Consider the following 26,626-nt stretch of genomic DNA (forward strand, 5'->3'; position numbering starts at 1 on the left):
CTCAGTGCGGACTCGCGCTCGCTGCGTTATTCAGATATCTCAAGGTGACTCGCGAATGCGCGGCACGCAGGAAACGAGCGGCTTGTCGCGGTAAATCCCCTGCGACGCGTAATAAACGCTCGCGTCCCGGGCGAGAGGACGGGTTCTGGTAGCGGGCGTATACCAGAATTCAAATATACTTGGCCATTCTCTACACGTAGAAAAAATGTCACTCCACTGCTAAAGAAAGCGATTGCTCAGTTGACTTTCCTTCACTCAAGCGTAATGGTTATCTTCAACGAAGGATATTTTTCTCGACAAAATATTCTCACAAGATATACAGTCGAAAGCGAAACGATTTGAACACTTCTTTTCTAATGAAGCTAACGACCAGTTAGTCTAATTTGTCATTTCTTTTCTAATGAAGCTAACGACCCAGTTAGTCTAATTTGTCATTTTCTCTGTCACAATTGAAGATCACTGCTCATAGACTTGCGGAGAGGAATGACAGAGGCCAAACTGACGGTACGTGCTGTGAAAGTAAATTTTATCAAGTCAACGTGAAAACGCGCAAATACATCCGAGAGTATTTCGAGTTAGACCGTTGTAATAGTAGCGTTCGAAGAATCAAAGAATCTTGTCCTTCAAATATATCCTTTAAATATATATTATATTAAGAGATATTCGACAACAAAATCTAAGTTGCAAATCCAGGAAAAATTAAGCATGAAAGTAAAATGCGAAAGCGCTCTCTCTCTCTCTTTCTTTCTCTCGCATTACTTTCATACTTACATTTTTCCTAGATTTTTCTAGATTTCAGGTTGTGCCGCCAAATATCTCTTACCATTTGAAGCACAAGATTTTTAAATTTTTCGAGCACTACTGAAATGATTTTAGTCAAAATACTCTCGGATGTACTAATGTTTTCACATTGCCTCGATAAAATTAATTTTCGTACCATATTGTCATTTCGACTTCTGTCATAATTGATTGCTGCGCAAGTCCGTAAGCACATAAATGGGTTATTAACTTCACTAGAAAAGAAGTGTTTAAACCGTTTCGCGCTCTTGACTGCACTTGCAAACTTGAAAGGAACTCATTATCGTGTATTCAAAGGAAGAAGAATTTATTCTTTTTACAAGAATATTATAAAACTTTGTCGAAGAAAAAATCAGTTTTTGTTGTAATTCATTTTTATTTATTTATATTAATTTTTATTAATTTTTTATTTATTTTTATCGTTTTATATTCAATTTAATTATATTAAATTTTGTTGTAATATAATATTCTTGATAGAAATGCATTTATAATGCATTTGAAATATGATACTTATAATGAGTTTATGATAAATTTGCGAATGTATAAACTTACTTAATACTTAAAGCAAGTAACGTTTACTTGAATGCAGTATGATGTATTCCTGTGTGTGTAGATCGAGAGTTACTGAAAATGTTTAATCAGGCGCACCCATTTCTACATAGTCACGCTTCGTGACTGTTGATTATTCGAAGAAGCGACGACGATTTTACAAGTTTTAATATAAAACATCAGATTATATGTACATTAGACTGAATCGTGTCACTTTTCTATTGATTATTTCTAACACATGCACGCGAATAACTCACCTAATTGACGTAAACGAAGCGTTAAACTGTCAAAATGCCACAGCTGCTTGGATACATTGTCGTCGCCTCTTAGAATAACCAACAGTCTTGACACACGAGCATGTAGAAATACGTATGTCTTTTTAGTAAGTCTCTTTAAGGAATGTGCAAGCGCATTTGGAGTTTGATATACACTGTCAATATGCCAAATATTTTCACCGCGCGCTCCGGCGCCGCGCGAACGCATTGCTGAGACGGATGGAGGAATGTCGCGACATAAGGACGTATTTTGTTGCAACTTTCAGGCGTGATTGCGGCACCGAATTATTAAGCAACGCCTGACATTCGTCGAGTCTTGCGTATAATTGCCTGCGAATTGGCACTGTCACACTCGAAACTGGTTCGGAGGAATCGGTCACTTCTCTCTTTCCCCGCGTCGAATCTTCGAGGACTCGTAGTTTCTCCCTCTCTTTCTCTCTCGTGCGTTGATTCTCCAGAGTTGAGATTCATTCCACAGTTCACTTTTGATTGGTTAACTCGTTTGCTATCACGCGTCATGCACATGACGCGCCGATTTTCGCGAGAAACCGCCATCTCATAAAGTAAAAGTACTAATAGTTAAGTCGCACTCCAAAACGTCCTTCTTGAGGAAAATTTTGCTGAAAATCTATATTTCACGTTACATATACGAATTTCCAGTAAAATTTTCCTCAAGAAAGACATTTTGGAAAGCAATCTGGAATTAATGTTTTATATAATATGTAATCATAATGTCTTTAAATTTGAACATTTAAATAAAAAATATAAACTAAGTTCTAATAAAATTCAAATTGAGATATAGTTGAGCTTTTAAGAGCTAAAGTATTATTATGTCATAAATTAAATAATTAAATAGGTAGTGGCTCACAATGTAAAGAAAACTTTCCAGATAATTCGATCTTATATCGCACTCTTTTCAAAAGAATTTCCAGGCATGATGTCTAAGTATTGGTATTTTTTAGATAATTTTTGTTCTACATTCAGATAAACAAATTAAGTGTATATTACATGGAGAAAACACAAAACATAGCATGGTCTATAGTGGACGGTTTCTTAGGTCAATGGTGATAGTCATGTTAATTTGTTCCATAGTTCGCTAATATGCGTCATACATGTGTAACGTAGAAGAGATCGGATCTACTTGTCACATTTTTTCAGTGCACTTTGCATACTGATTAAGGAAAAGATATGTGCAGTATTTTTTGATGTTGTGCATTTTCTTCATACAAGTTTTAGGTAAAAAAGGGGGGAAAGAAATATTATCTTTATATAATATTTATAAAAAAGTTATTAAGTAAGCAAAGTCGTAGAAATGTGATTATTCACTCCATACTCCAGGATCGATTGTTACATGTCTTTCATGTAAAATAAAAAAGACAAATTATCTCTGTCTTTTAGATTTTAAAGAAAAGATTTTAAATGTTTTATTAAAGTTTATTAAAGTTTATGATATTTTGTATTAGGTACAATAAATATTTTCGCAACGTGTGGCAACTAACTCCGTTTAGAGTTAACCTAAATAGTTGTTCTGGATTTATAAATTATGATTTATAAAAGAGATTTATAAATTATGTTGCAGTAACTGTTAGCTAAAATGCAGAAAAAATTCTCTAAAACCATAACATTTTTATAACTAAAGATAGTTTGCGACTAGAAATTCCAAAACTAACGGATCAATCAAAATAGAAACAAAATAAATTTTTATCTCACCGCGTTCAATTTTGAAAAAGTGCTTGTAAATATCACATGCGATGTTTCTGTCGTAAATCATTTCGTACGCCCAACTATATAATCAGTACTATATATATAAGCAACATGTAGAGAAAAATATGCTTCTTTTTTTATCGTGTGAAATATAAGCTTTATGACAACTGATCTTATATAACTTCTAGATCTGATCTCTTCTACTAATTCTCACAAAAGACTGATATTCTATAAACATGACGGAGATAATTTTTCATTCAATGTCCAAACAAACGAACTGAATATGTTTTACATTATTACATGAAAAAAAGAAAACGTAGGAAAACGTAGGAGAATGAGAGATTTCCGAAATGAACGGTGGTGATCGCGACAATTTGTTCTTTGATTAACAAGACCCGCGGCGAGAGATTTACAGCGCGTTCTCCCTCACCGGAGTAAGCTCTTCCACTCACCCAATGACGAAAATCGACAGAACTGCACATGTCGACTGGAGAAATAAATTATTCGATCTTAGATCTCCGTTGCAGTTGGGATGGGTGTGCGAGAACAGCGCGTTGCCGACCACGGCCCAGAGTATCTTCTTCGTCGGCGCGATCTTCGGCGGCCTGATCTTCGGGTGGATCGCCGACAGGTACGGTAGGATACCGGCGTTAGTCGGTGCCAATGTCACCGGTTTCTTGGCCGGCGTCGCGACCGTGTTGGCAGGCAGCTTCTGGGAGTTCGCGTTATGCCGATTCTTCGTGGGCTTCGCCTTCGATAACTGCTTCACCATGATGTATATATTAGGTATGTAAGCAATGTACTCTCTCGTTAACCAGAAATGTCTCGACCGATAAATTCTCGTCTCAATAAATTCGGTTTAAATGTTAAACTAACACGTTGACTTCTATTGTTGGGCATAAATCAATTAAAATTTCCTTTGACTAAATGAGAGAAAAATGGTCAATGAGAATCACGGTTGTTGATGTGAATATTAAATAATGAGAGGATAATGATGCTCGACAGTGTCAACGCACGTGCCGAATATTTTTCCGAACTTCCAACATACGCGGTGGAATCACCCTTTCATAGTTAGACCGACTCTTTATGCCAAATTATTAATCCTTTCTAAAAGAAGGCATGTAAGAGATTTGATTGTTGCCGCTTTTCCGTGATGCTGATTGGTTTTCTCGCTTCATGTGAACTGCGGCTTGCTTCGTGTCGTTTGCGGCTGTCAAATTACCAGGCAAATAGCTGTCATCGCGTTGGTTAGGTCACGAAAAAAAATACAGAAAATATATGTCTCTCCCTGTCTCTCCCTGTTTCTCATTGTCTCTCCCTGTTTCTCCCTGTCTCTCCCTATCTCTCCCTGTTTCTCCCTGTCTCTCCCTGTCTCTCCTTGTCTCTCCCTCCTTCTCCTGTCTCTGCCTGTGTCTTTCTGTCTCTCCCTGTTTCTCCCCGTCTCTCCCCGTCCCTCCCGTCTCTCCCTGTCTCTCCCTGTCTCTCCCTCCCTCTCCTGTCTCTGTCTGTGTCTTTCTGTCTCTCTCTGTCTCTCCCTGTCTCTCTCTGTCTCTCCCTATAATTATTAATTAATTAAAGTATATTTTAATTCAATTTAATTTTTATTTAATTTTTATTTTATATTTTTTATTGTTTTTATCAGCTATATGACATGCGCATATATTATTCTAGTATTAATTAATTTCAATATCCCATTTCCAATAAACTATTTTGATTATACATTCAATTCTCTGCTGTTACGAAAAATATTGCCTCAGCAAACTTCAGGGAATCGAATCTGAACCTCCCCCTTGTCGGACAGGACGCCATACCAATTCAGCCACCAAGACTTCGACAACACAAGTATTTCTCGCAACACAAGTGTTGATAAGATATTAGATAGGAATAAATTATACGCATTCTCCAGCCTGCGTCACAAACAACGAATTAAATAGTAGTTTAATATTCGCACCAATAACCGCGATTGACTCTTATTGACCTTCATTCTCTCTCTTAGTTGTGTATCTAAAGGAGTCATGTTTATATAGCTCGTTCTTGACTAAAATAATCGGAAAATTAATAAGCAAATTGATAAATATTGTCATGTATAAAATCACAAATAACTCCATTGATTGATAAAATTAATTATTAATCAGTTTATCAATCACATCAAAGTTTGGTTAATAATTAATTTCATCAATCGGTTAAATTATTTCTGATTTTTCATATGACGATTAATTAATTTTGATTATTGATTTGCCGATTATTTTAGTGAAAGAAGATTTTAATCGATTACCCAAAACTGTTGACTTCCACGCTGATTTCTATTAATTATCTCAATGCTTCATTGAAGTTTGAATCATCAAAGATACGATAAATAAATGCGATTCTCCTTACATATATTCGCTAGTTTGTTTCATTGGTTTGCTATTGACTATTATGTCTATATCTATTGAATTTATCATACGCAATTAGTTATTACACATAAAATTAGTTATGCATATGTTAGTTACACGTATTTAGCAATATTATAGCCAACTACTGATGATTCCCACGAGTCAATGTGTTAATTTCTATTTAATTGTGCTCTTTAAATTTCTTGAAGTGAAATTTCACTCAAGACGAGTCAAGATCTAATCAAGCAATAATGGAAATGCCGCCACTCAGAACAAGAGTAGATGTTTCTCTCAAGCTTACAATGGATTCAGATAACATTCAAGTGAATGTTTTATTCTATTAGATTGAATATATTCCTGTCATAGTAGAATACATCAGATTCATTCTTCTGCGAATTCACTCTGTATGCGTGAACAATCACTCGCATTCGAATGACTCGACAGTCATTCTTGAGTGAAACTCCACTTTAAGTAATTTAGAGAGTATCATAACAATGAATTCAACGTTTTTTGCTTGAGGGAAACAGAATTTCTGATTCTTACGAATTAAATTCGATTCTCGAGAGTCAGAAATTCTGTTTCCTCACGCAAAATGCATTTAGTTATATCATAACTATATACGTTAATTTATGTAAAAAAAATCAATTTGATTGAAAACCAAATTTTTGGTAAAATATGAACGAATCGGAAAATTTCAGTTGAATTAGAATTTTAAAGTTACTGGAATTTAACCAGAAATCTTATTAACTTGAACATAATTCTGATAGCATTGACTAAAATTTTATTTCCGTGTAACTAACCTTTTTTCTCTATAACTTTTTGATTTCTTACAGTGAAATCTCACTCAAAACGAGTGAAGAGTAATAGTAATTTCGCTCGAAGTGATAATGAAAATACTGCCTCTTGCACAAGTGAAACGCACAAGTGAATTTTCCATTCCAGCTTAGAGTGGATTTTGACTTCACATAAACGAATGTTTCACTAAATTAGAGTAAATATGTTCTTGTGATAGTAGAATATCAGATTCACTCAGTTTCAAGTAAAAATATTTACTTAATAATTCTGAGAAATCTTTCTGTATGTGTGAACAATCACTCGAATTCGAGTAACTGATCTGTCATTCAAATAAAACTTCAATTCTATACTCAATTATATACTTCTATATTTCTATACTCAATTATATACTTCTCAATTCTATACTTCAATTCTATATTCAAATAAAACTTCACTTCAAGAAATTTAGAGAGTACATTTGTGGTCGAAAAGATTATCTGTTTTTTATTGTAAGTTTAAGAATTTATGCTTCTTATCAAATAGAAAGAATAAGTTTCTAAACTTATACAAAAACCAGACAACCTTTCTGACTACGAGTGTATAACTGTTTCTCCTCCCTTCTCTCTCTTAAAGTCGTCATTAATCACTTTTTGGCTTTCTTCTTTTCTGTTTTACTCGCAGTAAAACGCTATTATAATTATTTTCTACTTTATCACGTGTGACTAATCGCTCCAAAGGAGAATTGTACCAACAGTCCACCGCGATGGTATTAACGTGTTCCCGGGAACGCGCGATGCGCAATTAAAGGCCTAACAGGCCGCGAAAGGAAAGGCGGTTTTGCACCATCAATCAGTGTCATGGGTCCCACGTTCGCGAATAATGGCAATGACAATGACTTCGTCAGGAATGGCTAACTGGTTATTAATCTGACCCAGTATGCGAAGACTCGATTTGCCAGATTCTGCAATCGATTCTCGGCAATCTAATCGCCGTGATGTATAGTAATTAAAGGGTCAGACCAATATTTTTTTTGAGAATTAATTTGCGAAAATGAATCAACCGAATGTTTTGAAACACTGTATATTAATTAAGTAACTATTAAACTTCATATTACTATTTTTATTATTTGAAAAAAGCGGTTGGATCGACAAAATCAGCAGTCATCGGCCATTAAAGAAATATTGGGCCTATTCAACAAAATACACGTTAATGCAACAATAAGTCGCGTTGATATTACTATATTAATATAGATACAATCATTTCAACGTAACTTATTGTTACATCAATGCGTATATTATTGAATAAATACAATATTTCTTTAATATACGGTCGGTAACCATCGATTTTGTCGAGCCAACTTCTTTTTCTCAGTGTAGAAGAACCTATAAATAAATATGCAGCATATGCGAGTCCGCGAAAAATATCGCTGCAATCGACGGGAAAAAGATAACTCGTTCTAGAAACCTGAGATCAAAAAACCAAAAAGTTTCTTAAATGATATATTTGTAGGAGAACCAATCTAAAAAATTTAAAAAAACATTAAACCTAATACCTTTTTTAGTAGAGTAAAACAACAAAAAAAAATACGTAATTTAGATGTTCAATTTCTCAAACAGTTTTTTTTCTGTAATCTTTGTTCCACAGCTTAAAATTTAGGTTCGTTAGAGGCAAATTAAGCGCGGTCTGTCATTCGCGATACTTCGCTCATTAAATCACAGTATTGATCACAATAGCGTCTTCGCGTCAGTATTAATCACAGCACTTAATTCGAAACCCGCGATCGGTTATCTAACGACACGCGGCCGCCGTCAAACATGATAGATGGGGTTTCAGATCAGAAGCTGCCTGTCTCGATTTTCGGAGTAAGCTTCCTTTATCGGTCGCGCGCTCGCTGCGCGGGTAATTGGCCGGCGATAATTAGCAACGGAAATCCCCGTATTCGTGGCGCCTGTTCGCGGAACGCTTCCCATATTTCCTTTTCATACGCGAAACAATGAGCAGCTCAGCTCGGTCTCCTCGTCGTATCGTCGTGTCGACCTTAATTCCGTCGGCTATCGCGATTTTCGCCGAACAAGTCGTCATCTCGTCGGATTACAACGAGAAGCCTCCACGCGTGCACGTGATAGACGCGTACCTGAAAAACTCGGGGACTTCGCGAGTATTCTCTATGACGATCGCGAAGAAAAGATTTAATCTCGCGGATCGTAATTGGTCCCTACTTGCACAACGGTTAGATCCAATTGTCGACGGCCGGCCTTGGCGATAGATCGGCGACCTGGTCCGAGTGATTGTCGGCCCCGCCGACCAGTTTTCGAGTGTCCGATCGAGTCACGGCCGATCCCCGGATTCAGCTTTCAGGTCGAGCTCGCCCTGAAGGCTTTGACTCACGGAGTCACGGTTATTGCACCCGCGTTACCGCTAGTTCCGTTTCGCCGATTTCCGCCGGTGGGAAGCGTGGCCAATGTCGAGAGAGACGCACGTGCCGCTATTAAATTCACTTAAGGGACCGCGCGCGTTTGCGAAATTATTCCGTTTGACTGGCCACATTCGCTGACATTTCATCGGGCCCGATAACTGGCCCGGGGGAAGGGAGGGGCCCGCTTGATATTATCTCCGATAATTCTTTCCGGCCGCGTGACACCAATTGACATCGCCAGCTTTATATAAGTACTTCGCGCGTGCGGCACTTCGCGCTCCATCCAGAGAATAATCGAAAGGCCTGTCACTCTGAAATTCTTTTCTTTTTCTTTTTCGCACGATGATTGATTGCTGACCGCAGAAAGATCAACGATCGGCCGCGCCGCTCGTGTGAACGGCGAGGTAACAGTCCCGATTACGGGTCGTGTTCCATTTTCGGGTCAAACTTGGTCTATTAATATATTAAAAAGATATAATTGTAATAGAAACGCGGAAAATAACTTTTTTATATTCCTTATTCTTTTACAATCATATTTCAAGGTTATATTCGCAAACATTCTTATCATTTAAAAAAAATCTAGGATATCAGTCAACTTTACTCTTTAGATTTGAAACGGTTAAAAAGTAAGTTGTGCCACGTATAACGTTATTTTACATAAACTGAAACAATGAGATCATTATTAATATAAAGTTGGATATCGTATAACCTGTTATACGAATGCAATATCCTTGATAGAAATGTATGCAACTTATGTAGATATCCAATTGTTGTCTAATATTAATACATTCTTATTAGTAGAAATAATGCATAAGAACAGGAACTGCAGAAGAAGTGGTTTCAATGTTTGAAAGAGTTTACACGTGCAACACATGGGCCGATTCCTTCAAAGTATATAAGTACTGTTAATTCAATTTTCAATGCCTATAGCGAATAAAAATAAAGAAAATATTTATTTATCTTGCTAGAAAAGAGTTAAAAGTTGTGTGAACGATGAGTGAACGAGAAGCATAGAGCGAGGGAAGGGAAATTGGAGGAAATAAGGCATTTGACAATATTAGGCCGTGACAGAGATGACAATTGAGATTAGGAATGAAAATAAGAAAGAGGTAAATGAGATACACGATAATAATACAGAATTTCATTTCGATGAGAACAAATCAGGCTATTCTGATGCTAATGATACAAATGAAAACTATCATGAAGCTATCATTAGCTCAGACTCAGAATTTGATAAAATAATACAAGAATGGCTAAAAGAACATGTTTATTGTTTGATGATTGTGAACAATATCACGTAAAAGTGAAAAACATGATAATATGTATTACACACCAAAGATTTCCTGCGCTATAACTCTCACTAGCATTAAAATTTTTCAATTGTAAATCGTGCACAACAAATAGACATTATTAGGTTACTTGGGCATTACTAGAGTATCAAACTTGCCTATTTTATCAGCACAGCAGGTTTATTAAATAATCGAATTTTGTGTCTATTCTCTATTCTGTTTTCGTGCATTAAATGAGTTCAAATTTTGCGCATTTTTCGTGCGAAGTAGCTGCAGGAAAAATGTCACATTTTAACGGAAATACCAAGTATTTTTCCTCTTCAGTTTCTAGGCAAAAGTAACATAACTGTCCAGTAACTGCTCGAAGGCTGCATTAAATTTCTATCATGATTCTGCTAATCCATAATTGTAACTTACGCATAAATATTTCTAATTACTTTTATATTTACTTATAATTTATGTATACTTACTTATACTTTATTACTTACTTATACTTACTTATACTTATATTTTATATTTATTTACACTTTTATACTTACTTTTATAATTATTTTTATAATTACTTTTATTACTATTACGTTTATCTTGGATAAACTATAATTTAAAGTCTAATAATTTTGTTTTAGAACTACGATATTAGTTACTTGCATCAGTATCAACAGTTCATTTTAATGTCCAATCAGCAAATTTGTGTAAATAATTGAAAATTACTATAATCTTAAATAGCTCATAATTAGGGTCGTTGCATTATATTTTTTGCATGAAACGACTCGAGAACCGCGTAACAGGCTTTGTAATCGCATAATAATAATGTAAGTAATTGAAACGCATGAATCAGTTTCCACTGCTCCGTAGCCTTGTGACTACCGTTGAATATGCTAAGATCGGATAATTTTACGCTTCACAGGTGGATGGTAGTGTGCGGAGTGGAAAAATAATCGATCTAATTGTGATATATAGTCCAAGATACGAGCTCGCGTTGTTTTCATAATCAACAGGAAGCATGTCTGAGCACTCGTTACTGTACTCGTACGATCACAGGCAGCCGTCGTCTCATAACGGAATGAGTTTACGCCCGTTATTAGGAGCTCCGCGCTAACAGTCGGGTATTACCTAAATTACGAGAGATCCCAGCATATTCCTCGCTTTTGGTCGCGGGCGAACGCGAGGTCGCGAGAGCGAAGGATGTTGCGACCTCGGCGCGAATAATTCGAGCCCGTCGAGCTCTATCGAGCCGCAACACTCGTGGCTTGGCAAGCTACTTAAGATTATAGATCTTCGTTTTTTCGCTCTATTATTACGTAAATACGACGGGAATCAGCGTCTGAATTAATCTTGCTTTAACGATCGTCGGTCGAATTAATTTACAGCATGAAATATGGGTCATTCAGTGACTCATATTTTCCGCTCGGTTTTCAATTATTTTAATAAATTTCTTGACACTGAATACCGTTTCTTTTTGTTTTCCATGAACAAGTGTAAAAAAGCAGATAACCGTAAAGTTTTATTTGTATAATTCTATAAATAAGCAAATAATAAAAAATATGTTTTTCATGAAAAAAATTCATTTTCTACTAAACTATTATCAATATTGAAACAACAGTTTAGACAAGTATTTTTCAGGATTTTGCCAAATTTTTTCGTTACGTTGTTTTTTATTATAAATTAATAATCTTTGAAAAATATGGAAAAATCAATATTTTCTGTTGCAAATCCAAATAAACAGTTTGAATATTTCTTATAATGGTGTTCTGGGTGGATTTTTTGGATTACTAAATCTTAATTTGAGATTAGAATATTTTATCAATCAAATTAATATTGTTATTAATCAAATTTTTTAAAATCCAAGATGCCGGAACTAGTAAAATTAAAAAATTCTATTAAAAAATTCTATTAAAAAATTCTGACTTCTGATTTATAATAAGCGAAAAAGTCTCGAGTTCAAAAACTTCAAAAAATCTATCCGATACAAAAATTTGTGATACAAAGCGAAAAATTGAGATTCTTTAACACTGGTCAAGAAATTTCGCATCGTAATTTGCAGCCTTCTTGAATTTTAATTTTTTTCTCTTTATGTTTATATGCTGAACAGAAATTGAACAGTGAAACACACAAATTATCTAGCGTTAGTTTAAAAAATATATATTTATATATTTTTATATATATTTTAATATATATTTTATTTAATATATATATACAGGATGTCTAACAATTGTTGACATACTCATTGTATGGAAATAGAACTTGTCAAACTGAATGCAAAATTCCTCCACCATTTCGCAAACAACCACGTAAAATTTTGAGCTATTAATTAAAGGAAATTAGTGAATAATCACGTGCAATACGGTAACTGAGCTCTAATGACGACGTTTACTGCCGTGTACTTGTACATTAAGTCAAACTGAACGAAAAAGTCCTCTATTATTTTGCAAATGACCACGTAGATTTTAAGTTATTAATTGAAGAAGATTGGGGCATTATCATGGACAATCACGCACTAATCTTCTTTAATTAATAGCTACGTGACTATTTGCAAAATGATACTTTTTCGTTCAGTTTGACTTAAATATGCGAGCATACGACGACAAACGTCGCTATCCTTCATCTGCTATATCTCACGTTACTCAGTTAATCGTACGCCAATCTTCTTTAAATTACAAGTTACGAGTCTCACAAATTTATTGTGGCCGAAGACTCAACCAAATAAAATCTGATTATTCTACATTCACGCATAAGGAACTAGAGAATAAGGAATTAGAGTGCCGGAACAAAGCCTTAAATAGCATTGATTAGCCAATTATCGGGGAGAAGGAGGTCTTCGTTCTTCGCCTACGTGTTTCTCGTTTTCTCCTTTTCAGTATTGGAATACGTGGGACCTAAATGGCGTACCTTTGTGGCGAATATGTCAATCGCTCTCTTCTTCACGTTTGCCGCCTGCATCTTGCCTTGGATCGCGTATTTCTTAGCCGACTGGAGGATGACGTGCATCAGCATCTCCGTTCCTTTAGCATTGGCTGTGGCGGCGCCCTGGTTAGTGCCGGAGAGCGCGAGGTGGCTCGTCAGTCAGGGTCAGGTGGAGAAGGCCATCAAGATCCTCGGTAAATTCGAACGCATCAACGGCACAAAGGTGCCCGAGAACGTGTACCAACATTTCCGCGTAAGACTCGTTTTTCTCATCATATCTTCGTACTTGGCTTCAAATAACCCTATACGGAGAAAAATAATTTGCTGGCCCAGCAAATTTTCTGCTGGTCTAGCAAAATCTTTTCGTTATTATATGGATAGGAGAAAGATTTGCTAAGAGTACTAATCACTATTTACTGGATATAATTTGCTGAATCTACAAATTATTTTGCTATAAGAACCATGATGGATTTATATAAGCAGTTGCAGTTTGCTCCGATTGCAAATAAATTTGCTAAGGATACATTATTTTGCATCGATAGCAAATTAACGCGTGATTCTTGGGACAAATACACACAACAAATTTTTTTATCTTGGCAACTAAACTACTTTTGTTCTGATAACGAATAATTTGTAAAATTAGTTACGTCAACTAAATTTTTTTGCTATTACTACCAATATGCAGTAACAACGACGATTTTGCTAAAAGAGCAGAATTATTTTTCTTCGTGTAGAATCCTAAATATCCAAAAATTACGTAAACACTAAACATGGATAAATTTTACCCCGCGCTTCTTCATTCGCTCATAATTAAAGTAGTCCGTAAAGATAATAAAAAGTCAATGTTTTTTTATTTATTGTAAAAAGCATTGAGGAATATGAATCTATTAATGTTTGTTCAGCGAAACCGAAAGGTTATAATGAAAAAACGAAATCCACGTTTTTAAGAAAAGTAACGTTTGAAAAATTGTTCTAAATTTTATTGATGTTTAGGGTGTTAGAGTTAATGAACACTTTAAATTCGCTGATTGTGTAAAAATCCATGGCTCATACAATGACTTTCTTCGTTCGTGCCAAACAGGAAACTTGCGCCAGAGTGTGTAAGGAGCAAGAAGCAGACAAAGCATACTCCGTGTTGGACTTATTCAAGAGCCCGCGCTTGCGAAACATCACGATTCTTCTTATTTTTATCTGGTGAGTCACACCGTAAAGATATTCCCAATTTTAAGCGACTTCTAAAATTATAATTTGTGCAATTTACTTGCTAGTAATTTCTTTAGAAATTTATTCAAATCAAATACAATAAGAGAACTTAATTTCTAGGAATTACTAAAAAATAAATTCTGTCATTCCAAACTCGATACGTTCCAAACTGCATCGAGAAAAAAAAATTTCAAACTATTTTGAAACCAAATGTACGGAGAAAAAGAGTGGTTGAATTTAACTTGATAAATTTAATACATTTCTCTAAAAATCCTGTTTCCTATAACCAATTTATTAGGTTCAAATTAATAAATTTAACAAATATGTTAGTAACCAGAAATTCTCTGTTTCCTTTAAACAATACACATTTAGTTGTGCTAGCAGAATTTCTAGCACATATAATAATATAAATCAAATTTGGCTTGGTTTAATAAATTTAATAAATTTAATAAATTTCTTAAGAGCCAGAAATTGTTTTTTAAACAACATTTTATTGTTAGCAGCATTTAATTGTGCTATTGTCACGTTAATTCAATCAATCTTTTTTCTCCATGGGGAAATCGTGTAAAAAAATGAAAATATTCGGTTACAGAATACGCACGGAAAAAAAGATTTGCTAATATATGGACAACTAAAAATGTTAACAGCAGGAGCAAATTTTCTTGCAAAATAGCATTTCTTGCTTTCATAGCAAAATTATTTAGTTGTAATAGCTGTAGTTGTAATATATATAGTAAATATATATTAGTTGTAATATATATATTAGCAAATCTTTTAACTATCACAATTAAATAACTTTGCTATGAAAGCAAGAAAACTTGCTCCTGCGGTTAATATTTTTAGCAAATCTTTTTTTTCCGTGCGGTAAGGTAGTTCTTTACGCATACTGACCGTACTCCACGATGCAGGATGGCGATATCGCTTGTATTCGACGGTCACGTACGAAACGTGAACAATCTCGGTCTCGATGTCTTTATGACGTTTACTATCGCGGCGGCCACCGAATTGCCCGCCGACACGTTCCTCACCCTCGTTCTGGATCGATGGGGCAGGAGATGGTTGGCTTGCGGCACTATGGTTATTTCCGGGATTTTCAGCATCTGGGCCAGCGCGGTTTCAAACAGTGAGTGAGCTTCCAGATCATCTTTTCTCTATTATCTTTTCGTGGAACGTAGATTAAAAAATCTTTAAGGGTCAGTTTTTCAATGATAGTTTAAACTTAGATTTCAACTTAAACTCTGTTTAAACAAAACAAACGCATTGTTAGAATAGAGTTTAAAACTGAATCCAAGTTTAAACTGCTATTGAAAAACCTAAAAGTCTACACAAGATGTCGAAACAAAATCCGCGAATGAACTAAGAAATTAGGCATGAACGCCTTGAAAAATCAACTAAAATCAATCAGAATCAAATCAACCAAAAAACTTCCAATATTTCACATGTGTGGTACATCCATAACTACATAATGCTTGTGCATTATTACGTTTTCCATTTTTATTAAAAAGAGTTATTAATGACAATTGAAACGTTGGATTGATTTTGCAGGACGTTTTGTAGTACTTCATTTCTTAGTTTATTTAATATTTCGCAATTGACGTCTTGCTCTTATTGGCTTCCTTGATCTATGTTTAATTGTGCCTAATAATTCATTTAACCTTCTAGCCTTCTGGGTCTTTTTGACCCAGAACAGTTTCAAAGTTTACACAGTTTTTGTAATATTCTAAATACAAATGTGATACTTTGCGACTTTTCGAGTTATTTCAGAAAAAGTCAGTACATATTGTACTAAATTACTTTATATAATGCTAAAATAAAAGATATAAAAAATACATATATGTCAATTAAATAGTGAGTTCTCACCATTGGCCTATTTAGACGCTGAACATGGTCAAAGTATATCCGAAACGAACACGATTAGAAAGTTAATATCTCTTCTCTATCTTAAATTATTAGATTACCTAAAACGATCTATAATATCCAGTATCCAAGGACACGATTTCACAAAATCAGCGTCCGTCTCTCTCTCTCTTTAATTCGCGTATTTCTTCAAAGTGTAGTTGTAATCATGCTTCTGTATAATTTCTTCTTTCTTCGATCGACTGTTTCAGATATTTACTCGGCCACCTTGGCGATAATTGGTAGATTCTGGGTGAACATTTCGTACAACATCGGTCTCCAGTACGCGGCTGAGCTGTTGCCGACGGTGGTAAGAGCTCAAGGGGTCGCCTTGATCCACATTATGGGATACGTCGCCAGCATTCTCGCGCCTTTCGTCGTTTACTTGGACATCGTCTCACCTATTTTGCCACTGTTGGTCCTCGGCATTATGGGTATCTTGGGCGGTCTCCTGACGTTATTTTTGCCCGAGACGCTCGACAAGGATCTGCCGCAGACCTTGCAGGACGGCGAAGACTTCGGAAAGGATCAGAAAATGTGGGATATGCCGTGCCTCCCGAAGTAAGAGCATCAAGAATATCTCTTCTTTCATTTTCTTTTGTTTGAGAATGAACCTTCGCGTCTTCGTCGCGTTAAATCGTCGACTCTTCTTGGTATTCTTCTTCTTTGAGACGTCGTAATTGCTGTCCCTTTCAAGTGTAATTTGATTTAATATACTGGGAAAAAAGATTGATCGAATTAATGATAATGAACGAATCAAACGTGTTTTAGTTGGAGAAAACGGAATTTCTGGTACTTAGAGCCGAATTTTGTTCATAAGAACTGGACACTCTGAGATCTTAGCTTGAGAATGAACGAGCCAAACGCATTTTGGTTGAAGGAAACCGAATTTTTGGTTTTTGCTAAACAAATTTAGTTTAAAACTAGAAACTTAGAACTAGAAACTAAAAATTTAGTTTATTTACAAATTTAGTTTAAAACTAGAAACTTAGAACTAGAAACTAAAAATTCTAACATCTTAACACGACAATGAAGAAACCAAATGTATTTTAGTTGGAGAAAATAGAATTTTTGGTTCTTACGAACCAAATTCAGTTTTGAGAACCAGAAATTCTGATATTTTTACGTGACAATAAAGGAAGTAAACGCGTTTTGGATAAAGGAAACAGAATTTCTGGTTTTTATGAATCAAATTGGTTTCTAAGAATCACAGATTCTAGAGATGTGCGAATCAAAGATTTTTAATATCGAATGGAATAGAATCTCAGATTTTAATTTCGAATTCGAATCAAATCAAATCGATGAAATTTCACTCGAATTGAATCGAATCGAATCGTTGAAAGAATTTTTAATTAACATAATCATTGATTTCAATATGAAAATAGTGATTTCAGTATGAGAGAGATAACATTGATCATGTGAAATCAATTCATTTTTTAAGGTAAGAGATATATAATATATAGTTATTAAACGTGTATGGAATACAGTTCCAGCCTTGAAAGCTGCACAACAACACATATTGATCCGACAGTTGTCGGTAAGAATTTATCTAGAAGCCATTATCTTTTTTTAATATTTTTGAAGAAAATCTTAATGTATAGCAAACTTTTCAAGTCATGCTAATCAATCATAGAGAATCATAGAATCATAGAGATTCGAATTTGAATCGAATCGAATTTCACCTGATTCGATTCAATTCGATTCGAATTCGAATAGTTCGCACATCTCTAACAAATTCTACTTCCTGCAACTAAATCGCATGTGTTTCGTTCATCATCACATTGTCAGAACCCATCTTTTTCTCTGAGTATCAACGAATTCCGCTCTAATTGAAATTTATACCTTTCTCAGGAAATCCGCGGCTGAAGAGGCACCGCCCGTGGCGATCTTCCGGTCCTTCGAACGCAGCAGTTTGCGAAACTCGATGAGAGCGTCCACGCGTGGCGAGCCCTTGAGGAGCAGCATGATACAGAGATCGAGCATCAGGTCGCGCAAGGGCGTTCCTGGTCCGGAAAAGCCAGCGGAAACGGAGGGCGTCTGAAAGCACCGTGATACGTAGTCCTGTTCCTGAATAATCGGGCGTATCCGTCGGCGATACCGTCGCTCTTTCATAATCGTGTGATACCGGAGCTACCAAAATCAAATGATACCCGATGCACATATCTCCATTGATCTTCCGATAGCGTATTTTCTCCGTGAAAAGAAAAAGAGTCAGGGCATCGCATCGCATGCTCCATACGTTTCACTCGTGATAGAGCGTTTTTACGCGATTAGCAATTGTATATCAAATTCTATGTGTGTGACGTCTCTGAAGTCCGACTTGGATTTCAAGTAAATTATGTAGATATTTTATGGACAATCGTGCAGTATCAATGTAGAGAAAAAGAGAAATAGAAAGAGAGAGAGAGAGAGAGAGAGAGAGAGAGAGAGAGAGAGAGATTTACAAAATTTTTTTACTAACTTATCCCGCACTTGTATTTAGTAATAGAGAGAAAGAGAAAGAAAAATTAGTTCCCGCGAATTTGTGTCTAGAACATGCAAACGTTTTATTGCGAAAATGTGTCCCTCGAGAGAAAAATTCAAGTTCCAAATGTGTGTGCCAATTCGAGTCCAAGAATGTCGACCGTATTGAGAGGTAAACACGACGAATAGGAAAAAGCGATACGTATAGGGGAGATCTGATCTAAATGACCTCAGAAATATGTTGCGCATGTTCTTAGTATTTATCTTGAGAGGAATAGTGAATATAAAATCGTAAAATGGTCTTGGATATTTCTTCTCCCGAATTTTATTAACATCGGAATAATATTATAATTAAAAAATAGAAAAAACTGATTTAGTAGTAGCAAAATAAATTTTCGAGCCTCTCAAGAGAAATTTTGTATTAATATTCTCCATCGTGAATGAATAAAACGATATATTACTAGCTAGAATGAAGTTTTTTGCAAGTATGATATACTGTTTTGGATAATAAAGGCAATTTTCATTCATAGAATGAATAAAATTAAGCATATATAGACAGACGAGGTAAAGTTGGTCCATAATTAAAAGCCCGCAGGAAAGCTGTGGAGTGAATTTTCGAACCTCTCGCGAAAACACTGAAAATACTGTAAATCTGAATACATACTTTATATGTAACTTTCTTTATTCTGTGCTACTGGACTACTGAACAGAGCAAGATGGCCATGTTGTTGCATGTTTGTGTGTATTTTGGTTATTGCAAAACAAAAATATACGGTCAAAAGGATTGTGCAAAATATCAGCATATAGAAAGAGAGTGCCTCTATCATGTTTGTATAATTAATCACAATAATCAGTTGTCTAAGAAGTTGTAAATTCGAAATTCTAAAGTATATGGGGCATCTAGCCCCGGTTTCTAGAGATGTGTAAACTATTCGAATTCGAATCGAATCGAATCAAGTGAAATTCGATTCGATTCGAATTTGAATCCCTATGATTTAAATCTGAATAATTCGAAAATTTCTAATAAAAAAGATTCAAATACGAATCGCGCACATTAGCATTAACGAAGTACTATTAAAGACATTCAGCCTTACAGGAATTAGCATGACTTGAAAAGTTTGCTATACATTAAGATTTTCTTCAAAAATATTCAAAGAAGATAATGGCTTCTTTCAAAGAAGATAAACTCTTACCGATAACACTGTTCGACAAATTTTTGTGACACGAGTACGAATAGTCGTTTCCGATGTATTTTTACCTGTTGAACACGAATCCGTCGTCCAAATTTAGCTATCACGTCACAGTTTTGAGAAAAATGGCGTCAAAGAGGTAAAAAATGACAATTTTGAGGGTTTTTGTGACGCTGTAGCGCAAGAAAATAAATTTTTTTCTCTACATTTCGTTAATGCCATGCAAAAGTATCAACTTTTAACTTGAAAATGCATCTAGTCTCGTTTCCCAACGACTTTTTGTTTTCAACATATGGCCAGTCAGAAACAATCGTCGGCATCAGTATCACTGGGCAGAACAATTTTTTTTTTGCAAAAAGACGAATAGTCATTTTCGATGTATTTTTGCCTGCTGAATACGAATCCGTTGTCCAAATTTGGCTATCACGTCACAATTTTTAGAAAAATGGTCAAAGAGGCCAAAATATCAAATGCGGGAACCTTCTTATCTTGTATCTTACTTCATTTTTCTCAAAATTGTGATGTGATAGCCAAATTTGGACGACGGATTCGTGTTCAGCAGGCAAAAATATATCGGAAATGACTATTCGCACTCGTGTCACAAGGAAAAGTTTAATTTTTATCGAACAGTGCACCTGTCAAATTGATCGTTGCGCAGCTTTCAAGACTGGAACTGTATTCCATACACGTTTACCGACTATATATTATATCTCTTACCTTAAAATAAATTGATATTACATTATCAATGTTATCTCTCTCATACTGAAATCACTATTTTCATATTGAATTCAATGATTATGTTAATTAAAAATTCTTTCAACGATTCGATTCGATTCGGGTGAAATTTTATCAATTCGATTCGATTCGAATTCGAAATTAAAATCTGTTATCAATTCGATTCGATATAAAAAATCTTTGATTCGCACATCTCTATCGGTTTCCCCTACACATATATAGTTTCGAAAACGACCTCAATCTTATATTGTCACATGCATCTCGAGTTTATTACGTCGCTTACAAAAACACTGTATTTTTCACATGTATTCACATGTATTTTTCATATGTATTTTACATATGTAGTACAAGATCATCCAAATCAAATTTTAAGTTATCCCGAATAAGGTTACGTGCGTGTCAACACCAAAAATATGAAAGGTGCATTCCGAGTTTGGAAATTTTCACGTAGCATCTCATTCGAAACTGTCTTCCGCGTCAAACATTGAAATTCTATATTGTTGATTTGTACATACTATATTTTATAATATAAATAAGTTATTTTATATCCATTAATACATGTCAATAAACGTGTGAATTGCCGAAGACAGATAAATTAGGCAAGTCAGAATTGGATGTTTGTGTGCGTAAATAATGATACTGTACGTGTAGACAACGTATATACTACTCGAGCAAAAAAGAATATGTATAATTATATAAAATTGTATATAAATATAAATATCAGAGTTGTAAAAGTTTCGATTAAATTTTTCTCAATTTAATTATTGATTTGAACAAATGTGTCTCAATTCAATTAACTGACGACTGATGCGAGCAAAATCAATCAAAGGATGTTTGGTCAACGATTGATTTTTAACGAATTCGATTAAAAACTACTCAATTACCGATTAATATGAGCGAAAAGAATCAAAGGTCGTTCAATTAACAATCGAGCTTAGCGAATTTAATTAAAGATCGTTTAATTGATTATTGTATTCAGCATGGTTAATTAAAGATCGCTTAATTGACGACTGATAAGCAAATTCAGTCGAAAGAGCTTGATACTCGAAGTTATAATTATTGATTTCGCAGATCATATTCACACCCGGAACATTGTGTCATCGTGGAAGATACCGATGATTGAGAAGCGCTGGCTAGAACCAGCTTTGGGGGGAGGAAAGAGGGACACTATTCAATGTCATATCAATCATCACCAACCTCTGATTGAATCGATTAAATTTGCTCATATCAATCGTCAATTAAATGGCCTTTAAGCAAAACTGCTCAGTTCAATTATTAATTGAACAATCTTTGATTTCCTTCATGCATATCAATCGCCAATTAGTCATAGTTATGTGCTAGAATTTCAACCTAAAAAATAATGATTTTCGAGTTTTTGTTTTTACCAATGAATAGTACATACGTCTTTCTATGTAAAACTAGAAACATCCAAATCTTATGAGCGCTTAAATTTAATTTAAGAAATAGTCTTTATTTTCTACTAGTTGCGTCATTTTTTATTAGTTACATTTTTTCATCCATGTTTTTAAGAGTTAAGCTCATCAATGAATAGTCTTAAAGAGAAGAAAATTGATCATGTTTGATTTCTTGTACGACTACGAAGAGAGAAAGAAAGAGAGAGAAAGAGAGAACTATAGTGCTATCTATATTTTTTAAATCATGTACCAAATTTTCCTCTTTATTTTTCTCGGAACGTACTTTATTTACATTGAATCATTCTTGCGTAACTATAGCCAAATGACCCTTAATTGGACTCGTTGAAATCAGTCGTTAAATGAACGATCTTCAACTGAATCAATTGTTAATTGATTAGATTGATCATATTTTTGTCTCCTAAGAAATCTTGAAATTTTGATATTTCAAACATTACTCTTTATAGCTAAACTACGTTTGTATTATTCCATTTGTATTATTTATTTTTCATATAATTTACAATATTCTACATATGTTTGGACATGCTTGGACGTTTTGTAATCTACGATACAAACTTAGGCCAGATAATCAGCGGGCACGAACAATTGGTCGACTTTCAAGCAAAGTCGCGGTATTATCATCAATATGAGTGCGATTACCGTTGAACGGTAAGCTATCGACTTATTGAGACTGTCGAGCGATAAGCTTTTCTAATCACCTGCTGCCACAGGTGACAGAGATGCGAGATGTGAGAGCGTTGCCCCGTTAATTTAAATAAAACGCTACTACATCTATCGACGCATTGACGTCCAGCCGACGCAGGTTTGCGTCGAGCATAATGAGAAGTGCAGACCTTGATATTATTAATAAACGACGGTATTATTGTAACATACGTCATTTAACACGTCTTATCGGCACGTCGGCTCTCCGGATTGCATTCCCCTGTCGAGTTCACTCCGTTCACTTCATAGCGGAAACCTGAAACCCGTTCGACGACCGTTCGACGTTGACAGATTCGTTGAACCAATGTCAAGGCTCGGCGGGCTCATAGAAAAGCACACGACCTTTTGCTCCATTTGTATTTCGCGATATTGAGACCGATGAATAATTATGATTAAGATAGTTGTTTCGCGACAATTTTGCTAAACAGTTATGTCAAGTAATGGTTATTACAGCTCGACGAAGCTCTATAAATCTGTGTAATAAATGCTTATAAATATGATTTATGATGTACAGTTTCAACACTATAGCGAGAGAATATTAATCAAACTTATATGCGATGTTTAAAAATTCATAAAATATAATCGTTTCTCTCGTATTTTGACGTATCAATATTTTTTGCTAAGACTGTTTGTATTATTTAAATAAAATTTTATCTTTTAAATGCGTTTTTCTCGAAAATCATTTGTTTTTTTCGAAATCTAACAAGAATATCTTTTTTAATGTCTGAAGAATTAAAAAAAAAAGTATTTTAAAATTTTAAAAATTCTATTCACTCTCTTCAAAGTTTGGGAATTAATAAATTTAGAGGCAGTATGTTTCTTGGCTCCGTGACGTAATATCAAAAAATGTATCGTATCATTCTAACGATCCTTACTTAGTATAAGAATAATGCAAAGATTATCAAAATTTGCAAAATAAGCAAGATAAAAATTATTTTTAGAAAATGCTTTTCAAATTCTAACTTCAGAAACAAATATCCCAGTAGGGATACTCTGTAGAAAAAAATTTATATGAATTTATAGGATTATTTTCACCCAATCTATGGGTCTGTAAGAAATTTTCCAGCTTTATTGAAACACTTTGTATATATCATACGATGAATTAATGCACGCTATTAGAAAAAAATAATCGTGGCGTTGAATTTTTTCATATTTTACTGTATTTATTTCTATCTTCCACTAAGAGAGGTCGAGGCAAAACGCCCTATATTTTAAAATTCCAAAGTTACAATTTCTCAGGCAACTAATTGTTGTGATTGATTGTATAAACATGATAGAAGTAATCTTCTTCTATCTATGCATTAATACCCTCCATCACTCAGTTAACCGTATATTTTGTTTCGTAATAACAAAAATACGAAAATGCAATAACATAATTATCTGCTACCTGAGTCCTGATAGCCTGCCGATTCAGTTGGCAAGCGCAAGGTAAAGAAGGCCACATATAAAATATATATCCTGATTGGTAATTCCGCAGTCTCCGCGAGCGGTCTCCACAGTCCTTTTGTTGACTTTTAAATATGGACCAACTTTACTTAGTCCGCTCTATTCCAATCATTTTAAAAATGAAAATTGCATTTATTACCAGAAACAGTAAATCATACACTTGTAAGAAATTTCACTCTATCTAGTAACATCTCAATTTTATTCAGTCACGACGAAGAATATTAATAAAAAATTTCGAGAGACTCGAAAATCTACTTTACTATTACCAAGTCAGTTTTTTTCTATTTCTTAACTGTAATGTTATTCTAATTTTAACAAAACTGAGGGAAAAGTATTTATGTTCTAAGTGGACCATTTCACGGTTTTGCATTCATTATGCCTCTCAAGATAAATACTAAGAAAAGCACATAAGCAACATATCCCTGAGACTATATAACTCCAGCCTCCCTTACGCGCGATTTCATTACAACCCCGCGAGATGGGGATGTCTACGTTACTCTAAGGCCAGTATTCATAGTCAGATCCTATATTTAAGACCATCTTAGTCTAAGTTCACCTTTAAAGATACTCCGCAGCCAATAAAATAATCCGTATAGCATCTGAAGATAAACTTAAAACTGTCTTCAGACTTGACTATGAATACCGACCTAAGAGATCGCCCACCTTTACTGTCGCTCCAGACGCGCCACGATCTGGCGAAATCGCGTTGAACGGCCGGTGTCGCATAGGAGAAAACGACACGATTATCGACCTTATCGTTGTTTATTTCTGGCGCGCGCAAGTTTGGCTCGAGCCGTGTCTGTAGGATAAACCGCAAACCCGCGGTGCAGAAGTCGCGAGGGAGCGATGACAGTCGGCTTACGCTCAGTGACGTATGTGCGAGGTAGTTTCTATTTGCGAGACGTCTCCCGAGAAGGCGGACGGGGCGATCGCCGCAGGCTTCCTTCCGCGACAGAAACGACGGCAATGAAACGATAAACCAACTCATCGGATATTCATTATTCATCCCGCGCGATTCGGCGGCGGATAAACACCGTTTCTAATAGTGCGACATCGTCTCGCGAGCGTGTGTCGCATCCACTCACCGCACTGCGGATTGTTCGATCTCCACCACTGATCGATCTGAGAATCCCGAGCCGAGCTTCTCGAGGGGTCGTCCGAGGGTGATCTTCGCAAACGCGCGAGCGCGTCTGCAACGCGAATAGAACGCCGGCGTGTCAATTTTTCGCGTCAAGTGCGTGAGTGGTAAATTTACATACAATTTCGCCGCGACAAGGGCGACAAATTTGTGTGTACGTGTCGGCGAGCAAGGTCGGCGAATACATTACAAAAGGGTTTTCCATGCTGATCAACGAAAGAGGTGAGTTTTTAGTTGCGTGCGTGTGTGCGCCGAAAAGAAGGAACTCTTTTCAACAACAAGGTACTATTTACTATCTGTAACACTGAGCCAAAACTTCTGCCAAAAGAGCAGAATCCCTCTTCTAACGAAATGAATTATATTAATTGAAAATCTGTTAGATATTATTCTAATCTTTTTTTTCTTTTGTATCGAGAGGAATATGTTTATTTGAAGGATGTCCTTTTATTACACAGAAAAAAAATAGTAGTCATTTAAAATTTATATACTCAAACTAAAAATCATTGTTTTATATTAGCAATCACATCTTAAGATTTACATGTCAGGTAAAGATATTTTTAAAACAAGAATGTTTTTCTATAGATAATATAAGAGACACGACAAAAGATGAAATTTCTCTAATTTTAAGAATAATTGTGCTTAGAATATTTTTATCTTCCCTTCTCATTATTTCACGCAAATTTAACCTATAATTAACAAATTAATTATGCAGAAGACATAATTAACTTTAAACTTTAAAAGTTAGTGCAATTTTAACTTAACTTTTATAATTAAATCTATAAAACAATATTAGTACGGACATAAAGAGCCAATTTAATGAAGTAAAATACTTAAATAAAGTTTCGATTGGATGCAGTCCTCTCCAGTAAGTGATACAAAGTCAAAAGAAGTCCATGCAATAAGTCGCTTCAAGTGTTGTCATGTTCAAAGCGCAATTAATTTGTCTCAGGCGCAAATCAAATTATTCACATCAGTGGTTGCTACATGATATAATTACAAGTCTATCAATATACATCAAACGCAAAAGGAGGGAGTCATGAAATAAAAACAACTGCACATAACAACTTGGCTCTTTGTGTCCGTATTAGTATTGTTTTATAGATTTGATCTACAGAGCTGTTATATTTAGTCTTTTATAGTGGAATTTTATAATTAAAGGACCCCGCACAAAACCTATGGAAAATGGTTTTCGGTCAAATTGGCTGAAATTTCACTATGTTTCGCCATGCTGATAAAAAGTTATCATTGCACCAAGCCCCAAAAGTCAATATTTCCCAAGATATAAAGGGTCAAAGTAGTGAAATATGGTCATCCGCAGTAGTAAGACGTATAAGTG

The 26,626-nt window shown here is 35.1% G+C and overlaps 2 protein-coding genes across 3 annotated transcripts in view; both read left to right on the top strand.

Annotated features, from left to right (window-relative positions):
* The window catches only part of LOC116844146 (organic cation transporter protein-like), a 36,448-nt gene extending 16,772 nt beyond the window's left edge, over positions 1-19,676 (top strand). The window contains exons 3-8 of one of the 2 annotated variants that reach the window (XM_032815316.1): positions 3,854-4,112; positions 13,039-13,337; positions 14,166-14,278; positions 15,196-15,410; positions 16,396-16,744; positions 18,035-19,676. In XM_032815316.1, coding sequence (XP_032671207.1) covers positions 3,854-4,112; positions 13,039-13,337; positions 14,166-14,278; positions 15,196-15,410; positions 16,396-16,744; positions 18,035-18,224 — 1,425 coding nt within the window. In that variant the 3' untranslated portion in view covers positions 18,225-19,676. Of the gene's footprint in view, positions 1-3,853; positions 4,113-13,038; positions 13,338-14,165; positions 14,279-15,195; positions 15,411-16,395; positions 16,745-16,954; positions 17,531-18,034 lie in introns of those variants that run through there. The other variant, XM_032815317.1, reaches the window with a different exon arrangement.
* Positions 19,677-23,717: 4,041 nt separating this feature from the next.
* The window catches only part of LOC116844147 (carcinine transporter-like), a 27,374-nt gene continuing 24,465 nt past the window's right edge, over positions 23,718-26,626 (top strand). Inside the window, exon 1 of the mRNA XM_032815328.1 lies at positions 23,718-25,512. The gene's annotated coding sequence lies outside the window, so the exon portion shown is untranslated. The remainder of the gene's footprint in view (positions 25,513-26,626) is intronic.

The sequence above is a fragment of the Odontomachus brunneus genome, unplaced genomic scaffold (assembly GCF_010583005.1).
Source record: "Odontomachus brunneus isolate Ranch 3 - 2012 unplaced genomic scaffold, Obru_v1 Obru_scaffold_039, whole genome shotgun sequence".
Taxonomy (NCBI): domain Eukaryota; kingdom Metazoa; phylum Arthropoda; class Insecta; order Hymenoptera; family Formicidae; genus Odontomachus; species Odontomachus brunneus.